The following is a 19,081-nucleotide window of genomic DNA, read 5'->3' on the forward strand; positions in this document are numbered from 1 at the left end:
TAATGTTTTTATTTCTAATTAATTAATGTAAGAGTACTTTCATAACAAAAATAATTCATGTATGTTAAACTTTGAAAACAATCATGTGAGCAATCAAGAATAAAATATCAAAAATACCTTATAAAAAAAATCACAATAAGTAACTTTTGGTAAAATTGATATTAATTACTAGAAATTTGGTGTGATTTCATAATTTATTGATTCATGGAGGATGATTATGTAATGTTTGTTGGTTGAAAAAAGTATACATTAGTAATATAAGAGTTTTATATATTGTTAGTCAATCATCCTTCATTCATCTTCAATCACAATTCATTACTCTTTAAAAAGTGATATAAATGAGTATTAGATTATATATTAACTGTATATAAATATTTATTACAATATCATTAGTTTTATGATTTATGAGTAACAGAGGTTTTTGTATTAGTTAGGGTGAGATGTTTTAGGACTCCTCCACCACCACCTAAGTTTTACATTTTGTTCATAACGTAAGTGCTTGAGATGTCATCATGACTAGGATACACCTACTAAATGTAAATATATGTGCATGAGAAACCAAGTGTAAAAGTTTTTAATAATTTAATTTCTTCAATTGGGGCCACTACGTGTAAAAATTTATACCTTAGTGACCCAGCAGAATAATTTGAATAGTTTACAACTCGTGTGGTTGGCTCACAAAGGTGTGTAGTAACTTGAACAATTTACATCTTTGTCCTAATTACATAACTTTTAAAAAATTGTACTTGAATCATGTAGGTGTAAAATGAGAGTATATTTTTATCCCACAACTTGTATCACACTTAAATTTCGAAAACAATCAACACAAAGTTAATTTACCCCCTTTTACTTTTGATGATCTATTTGAGAGGATTAGCAATCCGCCGCTTTAGTCCACTCAGCCATCTCTCCCCAACTAAAAAAAAGGAATTACGAAGTAAGTTTATGTTACATGTATTTATTAATTTAATTCTTTTTATAAGAAAAAAAATAATGCCTATAGTAGAAGAATGACTAATCTTTTATTTCTTTGTGGGTACCAAAAATAAAGTAGCTGATTCAGTAGAGCGGACTGCAATAAGAGCTCGGTGTCATTATAAGTTTGTGATTAGTTAAAAAATACTTAATAATTAAATTTTAACTTAAATATATTTTTTTGACCAAATACAAATTCGTGATGTGCACTTATGTAGTTGAGTTAGAAGGTGCAAATTTACAATGGTGATTGGTGGTGACAACTAAGGAGCGGTAAGTTGTTGTGATGGTGGGTTGCAATGTAATATAAGTGGATTAGTTTTGTGCATTTTTCGCTCTTATTCCTTTTTCCTAGGGAAAAGTTAAAACAACTTTATGTTTTTTCATAAACAGATATTATAAACTATTTTTTTATCATAATTATTCCTTAAATTTTAACAATTGGTAAAACTAGTCTCCACATAATGACAATATCAGATTAAAAACAATAATTCTTTTTCACTCATGTATTTTTTAATTCTAACCGTAAATTTTATTTTATTTTTATATATAATAATATTATTGTATTAATTACTTTTAACTCTATAATTTACTTATTTTATTCTTCTGAATCAATTTTGCATTTTAATGGCTTTTTATCAACGTCGATTTACATGTATTATTGTATTCCTAATATTGTGAATCTAATTGCGTCAATTTCCTTATTATATAAGAGTAATTTAAATATATTTATACAATGATCAATTTCACTAAATGATTAAATTTAAGGGATAAGTAGGAAGAAAAAATAGTTCATTATACCTATTTACAAAAGCCTTAAAGTTTATGAGGTTTTATATATTTTTTCCTTTTTTTAATAAGGAGGTGTGATTTCAAGTTTTAGATTAATTGTGAGTAATAGTGATGGATCCAATACTTATGATGGTTGGGGACACTGGCGGAGTTTCTTTAGGACAGGTGGGACAGTTGCCCCCTGAATTTTTTTTCCAATTTTTTAAAATTTTTTATACCTACTTTAATATATATTTTTACTTTATATAAATTGTACATTCCTTCTAAAAATTATAGATATAGATAAAGTTTTTTACATATGTAAATATATATATTGTTTATAATATTTACTTCATTTGAGTTTATAATGATTTTGTAGTTAAGAAAAAATTATAAAATCACAAATTATCTTTGTCAAACTTTTACAACAAAGTCCTAATATTCTTTGTATTTTTAAAAACAATTTAATATTTATAATATATATATTTTTATGCAAAATTATACCTTTGGACTTTAATGCGAGTAAAAAAATATTTATTTGAGATTTCAATTTCAACGTTTTATTATTGATGTTGTTAGTAATTCATGTTTGAAAAACTAACAATCATCTCTGAATTAATTGCAACTTTGATGATACAGTAAAAGTGAATGCGTATAATTTGCTTGATTAAGTTATTTGTTTTATTTTAACTATTTCGGTTTAACTACTATAAAAATATCATTTTCAGTAACGAACACAACCAAATAAACTTATATAGTAAAATAGAAGATGAATTTCTTGTATACAACATGATGATTTATATTCAAATGTAAATATCCAAAAAATTTACTCTTAATTTAATCATCGATAAATTGAAGTCTTTAACTAAGAGCAACACTTTAAATGAATGTTACATTTTTTTCTTTAATGTTTTTAATTTTTAATTATTATTATTTAGAATTAACATGCTATTTTGAAACATTAAAACAATTATCTATTCTTCTTTATATTTTTGTTATTCAATTAATCTTAATTATAAATTACAATCAAATATTATTGCCCCTCCTAAACTATAGTTCAAGATCCGCTGCTGGTTAGGGACAAATGATTGTGGTTTTACATGTTGGTAATAACCTATGAGAATGTTGGTGATATTTTGGTTTTGTTTGTAACTAAAAACAATAGTGAGTAATGGTAGATGCTAGGTTGATAATAACGATGATTTATGATAGAGGTTATGGGGTAGAGTGGTGGTAAATAATGTTGTTTTTGATTATCCGGAATAAGAATCTTATAACAAAGTTTGTAGTTTTTGTTTTGTGTTATAATTAACAAGGTTATAGACTTGTAGTAGATGATATTTTCTGCCAAATCCAATCAATGCAAGCAGAATAAGAAATAATCATTTAGAAATCTAATTGCTTATTACTAAAACCAACCCCAACCGGTTAATGATACAGAAGGTCATGTTTTAACTTCGACTTTGCACCGTGTAAAGATTTATATATCATTAATATTTATTATTCATTTGTATTAGTATTATTTTTTGAAGAATTCATAATAAATGAACGACGAATGATATAGTGTATAAAACTCGTAAACTTGCATTCATTTTTTTTTCTTCTGATAGTTCCACCAAAGATAATAATCAAACACTAGAGCGTGACCAGAAGAGTAATTGGCACGTGGATAGGATATATAGTTGCCACATAAAGAAATAAACCATAGTCTACTAGAAACGTGTTAGACCCTGACAAGGATCTACTATGTTTTTGGTTGTGTATATCTAAAGTTTGTAAACTTATACTTGATGTATTTTTGTCTCTTCAAACTCAGAAAAGCTAAACATCATAGCAGATTATTTTCTACAGTTAATAGTATAGCAGATAGTAATGGAGGAGATAGGTTCTTCAAGCTCAAGCCCTTTGTCAAATCACAAGAAGGTCTCATTGGTGTCACGTATGAGAAAGTGTTGCTTATCTTTTGCAGCATCTTTACAGGAAAACTTTAGATATGTAAAAGCCTTTTTTGTGGGTCAGGTTGGAAATCCAAACAAGCCCTTTTCCATTTTTTGGTGTAATAGTAATGCTAATGATTTCACTGTTCCTATTTACCAAGTTGAAATGACCCTGTTTGATTGTACTTGCTGTGTTAATTGTTTTGTTTGGAAAAGCAGGTAAAGACTATTACTTCAAGAAATGAGCAGGAAGCAAGTGCAGCTGAACTTGAAGCTACTAAGATGCAGGTTGAGGCTGCTGATGCTGCTGAAGATATTAAGAACAAGCTCAATAAATCTGCTTAACTCTTCACTTTTCCATTCAAACTTCTAGTTGCTGCAACTTTTTTGCAAGTGTTCTTTTTTTCTTTTATTACTGGTGCATGAGGGAAACATTGATGTCTTTCATTGGACCCAATTCCTATTTGTTTTTTTTTTGTTTTTATAAACATCAAATATTTATATAAATAGTTTTTTAAGCTATTTATATAAATAGTTAATGTGTCAATCAATGTGACTTAGTTGGATAATCTTATTGTGTTTAACTTTTTGTTTATTTTTGCCTATAGATAGATTAGTTTAGTCTCTTACTAGCATGAATGGAACATTGTTGTAGCACCCAAAATGAAACATTGTGTCATAACTACAATATGAAATACACCAAGACCCAATAGAGAAGTTCACATTTAAAATACAATACATAGCACCAGGGTCTTTACTTTTTAGCCCTGGTAAAGAAAATACAATACAGAACAAGAGATACAGAACATAGAAGAGAACCAAAAAAGATAATAATTGTATGAAGTAAGGTAAGATCAGGTTCATGTTGAACAAATTAATTTAATATATTCTTTATGGAAAGTTAAGATTTGGGGGCTTCTAAACGAATATAATCATACATTACTCCATGGAATAGGGCCAAAGGTTCAGTAGCTATAGTTTGTGTTAGATATATAGTATTATCCATTTCCTTTAGTAGAAGACCTGGTACATCAATGCTGAATAACCAGTAGAGTCCATGAATTCCATGTCTAGCTATTGCATTGTCCTTTCCAATCACCCCTGTAGTAAATAGTGGAGGATCTTGTTTTTGATCATTTACTCTAACCTTCATAAATTGCAAAACAAGAAACTTCATTTTATTAGGCAATGGGGTATGAAGTGAAAAAGGATCAACAAAAATTTAATTTTTTTGGTGTGGTTCCAAACCTGTAATTCAGAGACATTGGCACTTGCAAGAGCCAACCTCAATTTATAGATTACACTTGTATTCACTTCATCAAGGTTGAACTTAATTTGCCATGTGGTTCCTTTGTAGCTACCATCATCATTCTTCCTGTATTTTTTCATGCAATAATTTCATCTTTCATGAATCATGTTTTTATGTGCTTCTAAAGAAAGCAACTCTAGCATTTGATGCTGGACTAAACAAAATGAAACATAAAACAATGATGTTTCTATTCTCTTTAGGCATACACATGAAATCAAAATGTCTCACTTTTTTAACTTCATATCTGGTCGTTTTTATCCTTATAATGCAACAAATATATATAAAAAACATGTATTATATTCCATGTTTTTGTGACATTAACTAAAGGCTACTAATGTTGGTATACCTGGTGACATGTGCAAAGAACCAATCTTTTGTATAGTCACTGACACCATCTACATAAATCAAATCTTCATGTGGGTACAACTCTGCATATCTTTCCCACAAACCAAATTGCCTAAACCTGTCAGAGGTCAACACAACTTATGAATTAGATGATGCTTTATATCGGAAGTGTGTTTGTGAGTTAGGTTTTGGAGGGGAAATAAACGAAAAAGAAGGCTTCAGAATCATCTCAAAAATGTACTTCATGACTCTCAGTTTCTTTCACTTCTTTTAGAGTCATCCAACTCGCAAACGTACCTTTAATGTTTTTAACTTATTTAAAGAGGGACTAACTTGTCTGGATGGTTGACATAAAGCTTGTTTATATACTTCGGATTAGGATCTGGAACATAAAACTCAGTAGCAGAGCGATCAGGAATGCCTATCTCCCATAATGTTGGACCATCTCTTGGGGGCTCAAAAACTATGTCACCAACATTTATTTCACAACCTGCATATTGCATTGTCCTTATAGTACAAGTTATATACAAACATAGAGTGAAATTAAGACAAGGTAATGTACTATCACTAAATCAAAGCCATTTTTGTATCCACAACCTATGACCCTGGAAAATTATAAATAGAAGAACCTGGGGTTATGGTGATTACAACATTGTTCCAAAACTCTCCAATGAAACCTGGAACCCAGGCATAGAGATTGTAATCCCCGCTGCGTATATTATCGATTGCGAAGTTTCCTTCATCGTTTGCTCGAGTCCAGAATTGATAACCCTGAACAGAAATGTCATTGAAGTCAAAATTTATACCCAATTAATACATGTACATCTGAAGTATTTGATTACTTGGCTAAGACCATATAGAAGTATAGAGCTAAAATTTTGATTTGTTTAACAAATATATGTTTCTATAGTTTAAACCTTGCTTTCTCTTTGCCAGGACCCAGCATCTCCTGGTGGTGCCAGTCCTATATATGCTCCTTGTGCAAATATGTCATCATTACTTAGGCACCTGAAAATTTTCATTCTGAAAGCCTCAGAAACTGAGTTTTACTTTGGCATTCATATATGGAATGAGAGAAAAAAATGTATAAACTAACAATATGAGTTTTATATACTGTCATTGTATCATCCACTATTCATGTTTAATCATTATTGACTCTTCCAAAAAAGTAATACAAATGAATGACAGATAATGTATCGACTGTGTATAAATTTTTACCGTGACAGTGCATAGATATTAAATGGTACATTGTTAACTAGGATAAAAACTGTAAACATTTTGTTGTATTAATAGCAATGATGTATTGGTAGTTTTTTGTTACCTGTCTCGAACCAGTAATGTGCCAGAGACACTGCCTCTTTGGCTAGACTTCTGAAAATCCTCTGAAGCTGGAAAATCATAGGGCCAATTTTGAACTTCCTCAGTCATCTAGAGGCCAATTTTAATGATCTTAGTTAGTACTTAATTAGTGTTTATGTTTTGTTATGTTATTTTCCTTAATGAGACTAAAGTTTGCAATAACATAAGGTTAATTTGATATTGAAACCTGAAGTTTAGCATCCTCCCATAGCTCCAATGGGTCTTCAGAATCCAACAAAGTGTTGTTATTAAGATAGAAAAATGTTGGTCCCAAAACTTTCTTCCATGGTTCATTTGGTTTGAGTTTAAGAACAATATCCTCTCCAGCATAATGAGCACTAAGGAACATCTAACACAAGTATTTTTAAGCTTATCAACATGCAATAACTTTAAGCGAAAAAAATGTATGTCCTGACAGTGTACGAGTTTTATACACCGTCAGTTGCATCACCATTCAAAAACGTAATACAAATAAATGACAGACTGACTGTGTATAAATCTTTACACTGACAGCGCATAGATATTAACGTTGACGTTAATAGTTAGGAGTCATCTTTAAGCAAGTAGGAACATGTCCAATAATACTTACTGCAAGGCTGATAGGGCCAACATGGGAGGTAAGGTTTTGTTTAACAGGACCACCTGTAAGAAATTCATTGGTGGGTATGATTACCCAAAAACCCATTGGTGGATCAATTTCAGATTCAGAACTTATCCAACCATGGACCTTAATATCTTTGTTCTCACTTGAGTATTGGTACTTATCATCCACCTTCATTAGTCAATAACAAATTTCATTAATAATAGATAATATCCTATATGAATCTATACTTTTTAAAGACCATATAAGATGAATAATATAATAGAGTAAGGAAAATTGATATGTGCATATTAAAGAATTTAATATTACTACTACAATTTTCTAGTGAAAAGACAGAGAAAGTGCGTTGTTGTTAATGTTGCATAAATTAACAAGCAATCATGTTTGGTTCAAACAATGTTGCATAAATTACTCATGATACATTACACAATTTTACAAGTTTGTCTTTATAGTTAAATTTACTTATAAACTTGTGCAATCTCATTAAAAAACCCATCTCATAAAATTAACATGCAACTCAAGTTAGTATATCTACTTTAACTTTTAAAAGTACCTCTCCTTTGAACTCTGGCTCCACAGGATTAACAAGCAAAACTGCTTCTGGAGGAACTAGTTCTTCACCTCTTCTAGGTAATCTATCATCTGGGAGAGGCATGAATCTTTGTCTATCATCTGCCACTGCCATATAATGAAACCTGCATATAGTATATAACCAAAGTCAATGAAGTGAGAGCAAACAATATCTTTCCAATAGAAGCTTTAGTACATGTTTGAGGAAAATTACTTCTCTTGCAATCATCACTTATTCTTCAAAAGTTTTGTAATAAAGTTTTTCATTATAAGCTGTTTCGAACACGAAATAAGCTAATCTAAACATAAACTCATTGTAAGAGAAGGTAGGGAGGCATCCATACTTGTCTTTTCGAAGCTTAAAAACAATCCGAATCTGAGGTATGTTGAAAGCAGGCCACTCCTTAAGGTGTTCAAAGATGCCATAAGAGTAGAAGCCTGAGGAATTTCGGAGCATCACATACCTGCACAAAAATTGTTGAAAAGTACTTAAATATGATCCTTTTTCTTTTTCAACTTAACTAATCTTATTAAGCAGTTTATGTAATATACCTTTTGTCAATATTTACAGCTGAAAGCTTTCCCTTCAGAGATGGATCCCACATTCTTGTAAATGATATTTCAACTTGTTCCTCATTTTCCACTATAACCTTAAAGTTTGTTCCTACAATTCTGCATATGTAGCCAATTAATGATAATGGTACATAATAAAACAACAATTGCAGCAACAATTTTCATGCTTTGGTTTATATTAGACATTGTTGTAACATTTAGTATAGGAAAACATTAGAATCTTTAGTAAGGCTTAGCCTAAGTTATGAAAAAAATGAACTTAACTATGTGAAGCAATTATCACATACCTCTCAAATGTTCCAGTTGTTCCTGTACTTCCTGATTCACTCCAAACAATGTCCCAATATCTTGAATTCATTATTTGAAGTAAACAAAAACATATATATATGAGGAATGGTTAGATGAATATGAAAGAAAAATAATTGAAATCACCAAATATAAAAGATTAGTATGCACCTACCCTCTATTAAAATCTTCATTAAGATCTTCTAGTATATTATCAATGCCATTATATTGTATTCTAGTGACAAATCCACCCGGATTCGATAAGTACACTTGCAGTATCCCATTGTCCATGACCACCTGCAATTCGAAGAACAAACTCTCAAAGTTGGAAAACTTGACAGTCATGAAATACACCTATGAGAGTACTAAACTGACGAAAACTGTCTTACATGATTGCCCTTTATCCACAACTGCACTGGTCGAGATGACATATTGAAGGATCTAAAACAGCAGAAAAATGTGAGATTATATTCAACAACAATGGTTATTTTTTCTGATACAAAATAATATAGCAGATTGGAAAATAGAACAAGTAAGGTGTTATATCACATTTCTACTACATATCATGAAGACAATAAGGTATGGACTATGAATCACCATACATTAAGATAAAAGGTTGTTATAATTAATTACACATCACAAAACATTGGTGTACATTAAAAATCTCAGTTGCATCAATAGCTATGTCTAGTATTCGAATATACTTTGGTACAATTTATTTTATTTATAATATAAGGTCTTGAATCTCAATAAGACTTGTGATATGGTTTTCTTTAACTAAAAGGCAAAGCATATTTTTTTATTATTCAATTCTTTACTCACTCGCTACTGTAGCCGTGTACGTTTATGAATGTGGGTGCAAACACAAAATTGAAGCATTAGAATATATGAGATAATACACTTATTCCAAGAGTAACTTTTTTAAATTTATTCCTCATCTTAGTTATCCATTCTAGATAAATTCAATGGTTTGAATAAATTCAATGGATTCTCACTCTAGAATATATATAATGATCTATACTTTGTGACTTAGTAGATGGTATATGTCATTTGTTAAGTCCATCACAAAATATATGTTTGGTGGCAGAAAATTTCAAAATAGAGTTGATTTTCTTTGTATAGTGTACTCAATTTTGTCCGGTGAATATACAAAAAATTAAATAAACTGAAACGAGATGAATGGTGTTGGCTTTTAAATTTTGATTTGTGAGGGGCAAATAAGAGAATTCATATTTTTAAGGCTACATACGTTATTAATTAGGGAATGGAGTATCTCATTGTATAAGGAGATAAGTTATCTCCTCCTGCCAGTGAAATCATGATTCATCATTTTCTATGAAAATATTTTTAAAAATAAACAAAATAGCACACATGTCATATTTTTAATGGTTAGAGGAGATAAGTTATCTCCTTATATGAGGAGATACATTATTCTCTATTAATTATTAGTACTATCTTCTTTTAAAATAAAAAAACTTATTTTCTTATGATTTAAAACTAAAACTAAATCAAAATAATGGTCATTGGAAAATGAATATGGAATGACTTTACAATTGCACAAGGAAAATAACGGTGAATATAAAAATAAGAGTAAATTACACTCACACCCCCTGAGTTTTAGTCAAATTACATAAATCATCTCTCACTTTTCTATACCTACACAAACTTTCCCTATTTTTTAACTTTCATTACATTGACCACTCCTGCATAAGAAAATAAGTCTAATCTTTTAATCAAAAAATGTGATAAACGCAATTAAGTTAAACAAAACATCATATATTGTGGAGACACGTCCAAATAATATATGAGTCAATATTTCTTTATTATTTTTGGTTCGTTACACTATATTATAAGAGCGATTCAAACAATATTTCTTTAGAATTGTTGATGCATTTTGTAACAAAAAATAATAAAGATACATTGATTTGTATATTATTTAGACTTGTCTACACAATATATCATGATTTGTCTACACAATATATATGTTTTGTTTAACTTAAATGCATTTATCACATTTTTGTTTAAAAGATTACATTTATTTCTTATGCAGGGGTGGTCAATGTAATGAAAATTAAAAAATAGGGGAGGTTTGTGTAGGTGTAGAAAAGTGAGGGGTGGTTTGTGTAGTAAATTATGAATTAAAGGGTTTTACATTTCAGACACACCTAAAACAAAATAAAAAGTACACCACACATCTCTCATTATTTTCTATATCATTGATTTATCATTAGTCTAACATCATTTATGTTGTCCTGAAGCCTTAGTCTATGTGCACAAAATCTCTAACGATTTTTTTATTTGTCCCGTCAAGTATGAATTTAAGCATTTTTTATTATTTTTTTATTTTTTATAATAATAATAATTAAATGATAATAATTAGATTTACCTATAAAATAATAACTAACAATTTTGTTGATGTAAAATAGTTTTATTATAAATAATTAATAAAATGTAGCATTTTTGTCTCATTGTTATAGTTTTATTAATATATTTTTTAATAATAAATAGTGATTCAGAAATAGAATTAATATCTTTACCATTTGGAAAATATTTAATTATTTATTATTTTATTATTAATATTTAAATGTAACAAGAATTTAAATAACGGTAACAATTAAGATCTTATCTTTCACCTTTTTCAAGTTGAGATATCATAGTTGACATATGATTGTTACTTTACTCTCTTAAAGTGAACATATGGATAATAATAAATGTTAGACTATCTTTTTAACCTTAAAAAACATGCAAAGATTGTAAGAACAAATGTGAACAATATCATATTTTTCCCCTTTAGCACATATATGCAAATGGAGTGTTGAATTAATATAAAAGGAAAGAAGGGCTCAAAATATATCTCGGTACTTGATAATTCTCTCTAACTTATTGTTCATCTTATAATAATTTTTTTGTAGATCCATACTATCAATAACAATATCATCTTAGTATAGATAGATAAGTGCTAATATCTCTCCCAATTAATAATCGACTCCCAAACCTCCAAAATTGGATACAGAGATTAAAATTATCTAAATTAAGTATAAAAAAAGTTTTCTACTTTTTTGTACATAAAAATAACTCCAATTTTTAGGATGAGAATGAAGTCTTATCATTTCCATTATCTCTTTTCAATTGTGAAAGATGAGAGACGAGGCGTACAGAAAATAAATTGTACTAGTAATCTTTTCAAATATGTTCTCGGACCTAAATAGAAATGGCCATCCAAAAATAGTTTTTTATACACATAAATGTTAATTGGACCACATGACCACATACTTAAGTAAACAAAACCCCTTTGCATGGACCAAGAGAATCACAATTTTCTTAATTGTGACATCTTTGAAACAAAATATCAAAATTTTCTTGCATTAGTTTGAATTTTGATCACATTATAGCAAAAAGATTTCCTTGTTTTTTGTTTTATAACTTGAAGCTCTCTTTCTTTTTCATACTTAGAAGTTAGAAAGTAGATGTTGTACTTTAAGTTAGAGCAAAAGTGAGTGAAGATAAGAGACAGATTTAAATGGAAAACAAGAGCTGGACAAAAGAGATAGGGTATTGTTACAATGGAGAATATATCTTCTGTCTCATAATATATGTTGCAATTGATTAAAGAAAATACATTTAAATTAAAAATATAACCATTTAGTATTTTTCCGACTAATCAATTATGCTCCCTTATATCTTTGAGAGGTTGACTGACTTAGAAGTCATGCTGATTCATTTTGAAAGGGTTCATGAAACAAATTTATTTGTCATTGTCAAGTGGTACTTAATCCTCTGGTTCATCTAACATTATCCCTTATATCTTTAACAAATCTTGTGTCAAAATTCTTTTAGTTGGGTAGGGATTTTATATAGTATTTAGATGAGTTGTCAAAGAATCATTAAAAATGATGAGTATCCATGTGATATCAGAAACAACAGCATGCAAGTTTAAGACTTTCTATTGAGACTGTTTGACCCTCTCTCTCTTTCTTTTTTTGTATACCAGGGGTATCCAATCCCTTCATCCCCTTCACCCTCTAAATAAGGAATTAATACCCTTCGTGTATGTGATTGTCCCTCCCAATAAGTGTCACTCACACGAATTGAATCCTTAACTGTTTGGTCATGGGCTAACGTGTGAAATATTTTACTTGATCTTCAAATCTCATAGATACCCCACTTGTGACCACTTTGTTCTATTTGCTGTCATTTCTATGAGAACAAAAAGAAATGAAAAGATGCTATTGAAAGGAAAAATTTCACTTTGTCAACAAACAAACAGGAAAGGAAGAATCTGAAGAAAATTCGGGAAGTTTTATAATTTTCTTTGCCTTCAAAACGAATCTGTAGATCACTAGTGATTTTTCAACTATTGATATATACCAGATCAGAAAAAATAAAAAGAAACATAAATAATCTATGCAAAATTCAAAGATTATGCAAATTAAACTTCAGACTATATAATATAATGGATTAAACTCAGGCAGTAATTGGCAACTGGTAGATATTGAATTAATGTAAAGGGAAAGAAGTTGTTCCATCATATGTAAAACTGCAAGATTAACAAGTTGCAATCTCATCAGAAAAGGCTCAAAATATATCCTGGTGCTTGAGAATTCTCTCCATCAAATGCAGTACTAGCAATATATGTTATATATGATGAAAATTCGATGTGTTTTGATACACTAGCGAAAGTATATCTGAAACGACTTTTGTTGCAAGGCAAATGGAGTATAAGGATAAAGCAGATTTACAGTACCCTAACATGTTTTCCTCTCTGTTGCTAATGCACATCACTGGGCTCTGCTTTCCTTTGTAAAAAAGAAAGATCCCAGTATAACAGCAAAACCAGTGATTGCTATTGTGAAAAGAAGACGTCTTGTTGAGATGTCATTCGGATGCCTTCTCCGAGCATCTTCCTCTCTTTCAGCTTCCCTCACATTCCTTCAGACAAAATAGAAGTAAAAGATATCAAAAGGAAGAGACAAGAATCATCTTGTGAAACATGAAAAAGGACAGATATAAATTATTACATCTGTGATATGATGCTAACAAGGAGACATCATAATTTAACATAGAAAGTCAATTACATAACAAGCATTTCTTGATTCGGTTACTTGACTGACTCAATTGAAATCAATTTCAAAATGTTAGTTACATGTACTCACACATTGTAAAATTATGTTAGAAATAAAATATTATGAAGATGATAATTCCTTATTCACCACTTTGGGTTGCATGTCTATGATCATCAAGAGTATCAAATTACTATTTTATGCATCCATAAGCTCAGATTCTCATAATACCATCTATGTTGCCCCGAAGCAACAGCCTTTGTGCCAAGCTCACCCTCTTAAACATAAAAAAAGGAAATGTTAACAAGTGCCCAAGGGCATTGTTTAAGGAAAAGATAATAGAAACTTTGCCTTGAAAAATCATGTTTTCATATTTCGGGAAGTGCTAGATTTAGTTTTCCAAGACAAATTTCCTTCTTTTGTATTCTTTAAACAATTCCCTCAAGGCACTCTTTAACACATCCCTAAAGAAAGAATCAACCTTAGGAGGTTCACTTTGTTGTTCAAGTGTCAATGACAAACTTGCCTAAAAACTAAAGCTGTTAGGTGGGAGGCCCAATATTGGTTTTATACCTAATACTTTTAGGACACCCCATCATGCAAGACAGCAAGAGTCCTTTGGGCTTCAAGCGTGGACAATGCACAGGCTCATTTTGCATTGTGCTCAAATTCCACTTAATTGATAGGTGAAGGCTCAAATAGGATTCATATCTCTGACATGAAGAAAGTATCAAACACTTTATGTTAAGCTTGAAATGGAACAGCTGTGCAATTAGTAACTCCACAATAAACAGGTACCAACCAAACAATGCAACAATGCACTCAACACTTACAGAGGGAGGCCCAAAATTAGGAATAAATAGAAGATAATTGGGATGCACAACTATACCTAACCCTCACAATGATAGGTAACTGTTAAAACAAAAGAAATTCACAAGATGCATGTGTAGTGATAAATAAAAAAACCATAAATATGCTGATATGCTTATAATAAGAACCAATTAAAAAATATGACAGACTGAAGGATATGATCTATGATAAACTAAATAAAGACTACAAGTGAGAAAACAAAAATGATTTAGAGGCTTTTTTTCACATAAATGACGCCATTTCCTACCTTGAAGATTCCACAGGACGATCTTGGTTACCACTGCACCCAACTTCATGGGTGTATCTTTCACGGAGTCTAACATATTTGTGACACAGGTGACAAAGTTCTGTCCGGTTCCCGCATACTTCCTGAGAGTATAAAGATCACACTGAAATTAGTTAAGAGTTCAAATTACATTAATGAAACCTTCCTAATTCAAAAGTTCCTCATAGCCTCTACCTGATGCTCAGCTAGATCAATTGCTGGCAATGGGAACTCACAGAACTCACAGGTGATAATCCTTCGAGGGCAATTTTCACCTCTATGGATATCCAAAATATCACGCTCCATCATCTCACTGCACAGTGAACAGGAAACCTGCACAAATCCAGACTTCAGTTTGAAAAAAATAAAATAAAAGTGAATTTTATATCTGACTTTAAGAACTGGTACAGAGTAGTAGGGAGACCACCCCATGAAGGCGGTTTTGGGCATATAACCCGCTTCCCCAACTCTTTCATTGTTAATCAAGGAGGTATTATAGACAGACAGCTTCCCCGACTCTTTCATTGTTAATTAAGGGGGTATTACCCTTAAAATGTCTGATGAGCTGTGAGTTAACATTACAAGTTCTTTTTTCCTTCCGTCCTGTCCATGATATGATAGGTTCATCCATTACAAGCTTTATTTTATGAAGGAACCTAAACCCTAAACTTAGACATCAAACCAATTTCAAAGATAATATAGTCTTAAGCGTTCAGAGCCATAAATCATACAACATACATGGTACAATCAAAACTTCCATTCTACACATAGTTAAGTTCAGGAAAATAGTGCCTCCTCGGAAAAAACAAACTACATTTGCTATTTTCCCAAAGCTGCCTACAGAAGTCATATTTAAATTTACATTCACTATCCAACACTTTCAAAATCCTTCTCTATCTGGGATGTGATACGCAAGGCGGAGCTGTTCATATCATCACCATCAATGCAATCATTCTTCTAGAAGTATATTTGAGGTCTTTTAATTTAATATAGACACGCACACAAACACGCTGATATATTTTTGCCATTTCATAGTAAACTATAAAAAGCACAGATCTCATCTCTATTTTTTGGAAGGAGATTAAAAGCTACTTAAAATAGAATCTTTCATCTTTTACCGTTTCTTTGTCTTCAAGCAAAGCGAATTTCATCGGTTTGTCACAACTTAAACGACATTAAACCCTGAAAAGGGAATAGTAAAAGCTACAAAATTTCACATACCGGTGCATGAGTGGTTAAATAGTGATCATCAGCATGTTTTTTGGGAACCATATCACCACAAACTTTGCATTTTTCAAGGTTCCGGGAGCAATGAGCATAATGCAAATCGATATTCGCGGCAGGGATAGCCCGATCACTGAAAGCATCATAGAAAAAACGAATCATCAAAAAAACATAACTATAATTACAGATGCAACCAGCCACTTCAAGAATCAATATAACCGAAATACCACAAAAAATGTATAAAAAACAATAAAATAAAATCACACACCCAATATCAAGCATAATCTTCCACTGTTCCACCCATCAATTAAAATAATCAAAATTTCCCTTTTTTCTTCTTCTAAACCTTAAGAGGTGAGGAACATAAATCAAGAACATAAGGAATTGATGTATTTACCAGTGAGTGCATACGCTAGTGGATTGATCCAATACATCTTCCATCACAAATGATCCAATAGAAACGTGAATCTTCAAAAAGTGAGCAATGGAAATTAGTAATATTGGTGCGAAATTGAAAAGAAGGTGTTTAGTTGTGTTGGTTGAAAAATGAAAATTGTTTAGGAAGACTTTATATTTTTTTTATTTTCTGTGTTGGGTCACTATTTGGAGCATGCCAATTATAATGGCAAGTTGGTAGTTGTTACAACTTGGGCCCTTTGTTAACGTGTTTCATTTTCTTTCTCATGTTTCATGCCTCCTTTACCAAATTACTTGTATCATAATTATAACATAAAACTATCATACAGTATAGTGGTATAAGATTTTATTTGATCTCTAAGATGATCAATAAATTAAGGGTTCAATTTTTGATAACGACATTTATTGGGATTAAGGGTTCGAAATTAGTTTCTTAACCAAATGGTGAAAAAATATCATTGATGGTACAAAAAAATTCATGGGTAAAGAGGAATTTCATAAGTTAAAAAAGTTAGTGGGTAGGGAAGAGTTAAAAAAGTTATCAAAAAATAGTGGGTAGGGAAGAATGGAAGAGGAGTTGGTACATATATATATATCTTATTGAGCCAAACATAATCTTCCCTTTTCAACTCGACAATAAATGCATTATGATATTTTTGACCATTTTTTAAACTAAACCATTGTCCAGCATATTGAATGAGTGATCCAGTATCCTAATCTAGTTAATAACATTAAAATAAGGCTTAAATATTGTTAGAATATTTTAAAACGTCAAATCTGACATTTAATTAAAGATAAAATCATAGCTTATAGTGAAACTTAAAAGTTAAAACTACTATCATTACTCTAATAAATAAATGAGTTTGATATCTATAATATATAAATATTTATATATAAAATTAGTATATTACCTATTATTTTTTTTAAGTCAGTAATAATTAAATGTAAATGATGAATAATGTATTTACCCCGTATGCTACTTTATGACATTGTTTGAATATAAATTTCTTCTTTGATAGTAAATGAATGCATCAGCCTCGAATGTAAAGCTCTAACCAAAACTGAATCATTATTGTGATTATAATAGTTATTATATCCTGGATTTTATTGCTCTTTTTCTTATAATTGGGTTTCTATATTTTTTAAATACTTACATTTTTCAATAAAGAACTTATGTACAATAATTAACCATAAATATACGAGAAATGATGATACGATAATCGTCTTTAACTATGATGATAAAAGCATCTGAAAACAAACGTGAAATCTTATAATTGCTTATTTCACTAATGTCAAATATCAGTTTTATTTGGTACTGTAATATTTATGTATCTCCGATATAAAGATTTATACATAGTTATTTACTATTCAGAAAATGATATATGTATCTATAAAAACTTTTCACCATCAATCATCCTATCACTGATTTTTTCAACAAAAATTAATTTAAATAAATGATGAATTATACACTGACTATCTATGTATTTTTACTTTTCTAGTTCATAGATTTAACACTCATGGGAACAAAAGGCCACCACTAACGATTCCATGAAAGAGGTGATTCAACAATATGCGGGACCCACAATTTCTGAAGGAAACAAATAATAAGATAAATACAATTCCGAAATGAACTTCGCAGAGAGAATTGTAATTCTCCCTGCGAAACTGATAATCACAAACGGTTAAGGGGAGTAAAGAAAACGAAAAATGGATTAAGAAGATTGAATGAGATATCTGGACTCAAAGATAGAGAGGATCTGTGAAAGGTAAGGAAGAGCGAGAAAATAATGTGGAAGAATTGTACTGTTCAGTTCATTAGTAGTGGAAGTAAGTCCCACATTGTTTAAATACTTGTTGAACTACTCATTTCATTGCCAATTGATTTTGAGATTGAACATTAACATGGTATCAGAACTAGGACTCAATTTCTTTCCTTTTGTCATGAGCCAAAAGATATCATTTAGTTATGGGTCAAAGGTAACCATTCACTGAGTCCGACAGACTTATGTGGAGGAGACATGTTGGAACGTAAGTCTCACATCACCTACCTCATTGTCTCTGAGTAATAGTTTAAATACATGTTATGCTACTTCTCTAATTGTCAATTGGTTTTGAGATGAAATATTAAAAAATACAACAGAAAATATCTGGAGCAGGAGAGGATTTAAAAAAGTAATTGTGCCAATTTTTTGTATGGGAGGGGATCCTATTCCAAAAGTAGGTAAAAACAAATTATTTCACATCTTAATATATGTAGTGAATTATATATGTAGTGAGTGTTTATAACAATGTAGGTATTACTTATAGTTTCTAAAAATTCAATCAAAATCAAACACGTATGATTAATCTATTTTATAATGCATACGTGTGTTAGATGTCTCTCATTTCTATGTCTTAAAATAATTTTATGACTATTTTATGGCTCTCTTTAATGGCATTTTATGTCACTTTTATGGCTTTGTTTCCAAGCCTCCAATGTTTCATATCCAAGATACCAAGACTTTGCTTGCCTATAAAAGG

The 19,081-nt window shown here is 30.4% G+C and overlaps 2 protein-coding genes and 1 pseudogene across 4 annotated transcripts; 1 reads left to right on the top strand and 2 right to left on the bottom strand.

Annotated features, from left to right (window-relative positions):
• On the top strand, positions 3,503-4,252 carry LOC109355828. Its single transcript, XM_019599063.1, has 2 exons — positions 3,503-3,765; positions 3,903-4,252. Exons 1-2 carry the CDS (start codon positions 3,619-3,621, stop codon positions 4,026-4,028), a joined length of 273 nt encoding a protein of 90 aa, XP_019454608.1. The 5' UTR covers positions 3,503-3,618; the 3' UTR covers positions 4,029-4,252.
• LOC109355826 (probable rhamnogalacturonate lyase B) lies at positions 4,392-9,426 on the bottom strand. 3 transcript variants are annotated; one of them, XM_019599061.1, is made up of 16 exons: positions 9,328-9,426; positions 9,115-9,166; positions 8,901-9,022; positions 8,728-8,787; positions 8,420-8,539; positions 8,212-8,331; positions 7,851-7,992; positions 7,286-7,468; positions 6,884-7,045; positions 6,659-6,765; positions 6,255-6,345; positions 5,967-6,108; positions 5,671-5,827; positions 5,339-5,455; positions 4,932-5,058; positions 4,392-4,830 (listed from the first exon to the last, which is right to left on the bottom strand). In XM_019599061.1, the coding sequence occupies exons 2-16, from the start codon at positions 9,154-9,156 to the stop codon at positions 4,585-4,587; spliced, it is 1,938 nt and encodes a 645-aa protein (XP_019454606.1). In that variant the 5' UTR covers positions 9,157-9,166; positions 9,328-9,426; the 3' UTR covers positions 4,392-4,584. The 3 variants fall into 3 exon arrangements, with proteins under 3 accessions (XP_019454606.1, XP_019454605.1, XP_019454607.1); XM_019599060.1 differs by having other exon boundaries at positions 9,381-9,415; XM_019599062.1 differs by lacking the exon at positions 5,339-5,455 and having other exon boundaries at positions 9,381-9,415.
• On the bottom strand, positions 13,192-16,718 carry LOC109355829 (annotated as a pseudogene).

This window comes from Lupinus angustifolius, chromosome LG09 (assembly GCF_001865875.1).
Source record: "Lupinus angustifolius cultivar Tanjil chromosome LG09, LupAngTanjil_v1.0, whole genome shotgun sequence".
Classification (NCBI taxonomy): domain Eukaryota; kingdom Viridiplantae; phylum Streptophyta; class Magnoliopsida; order Fabales; family Fabaceae; genus Lupinus; species Lupinus angustifolius.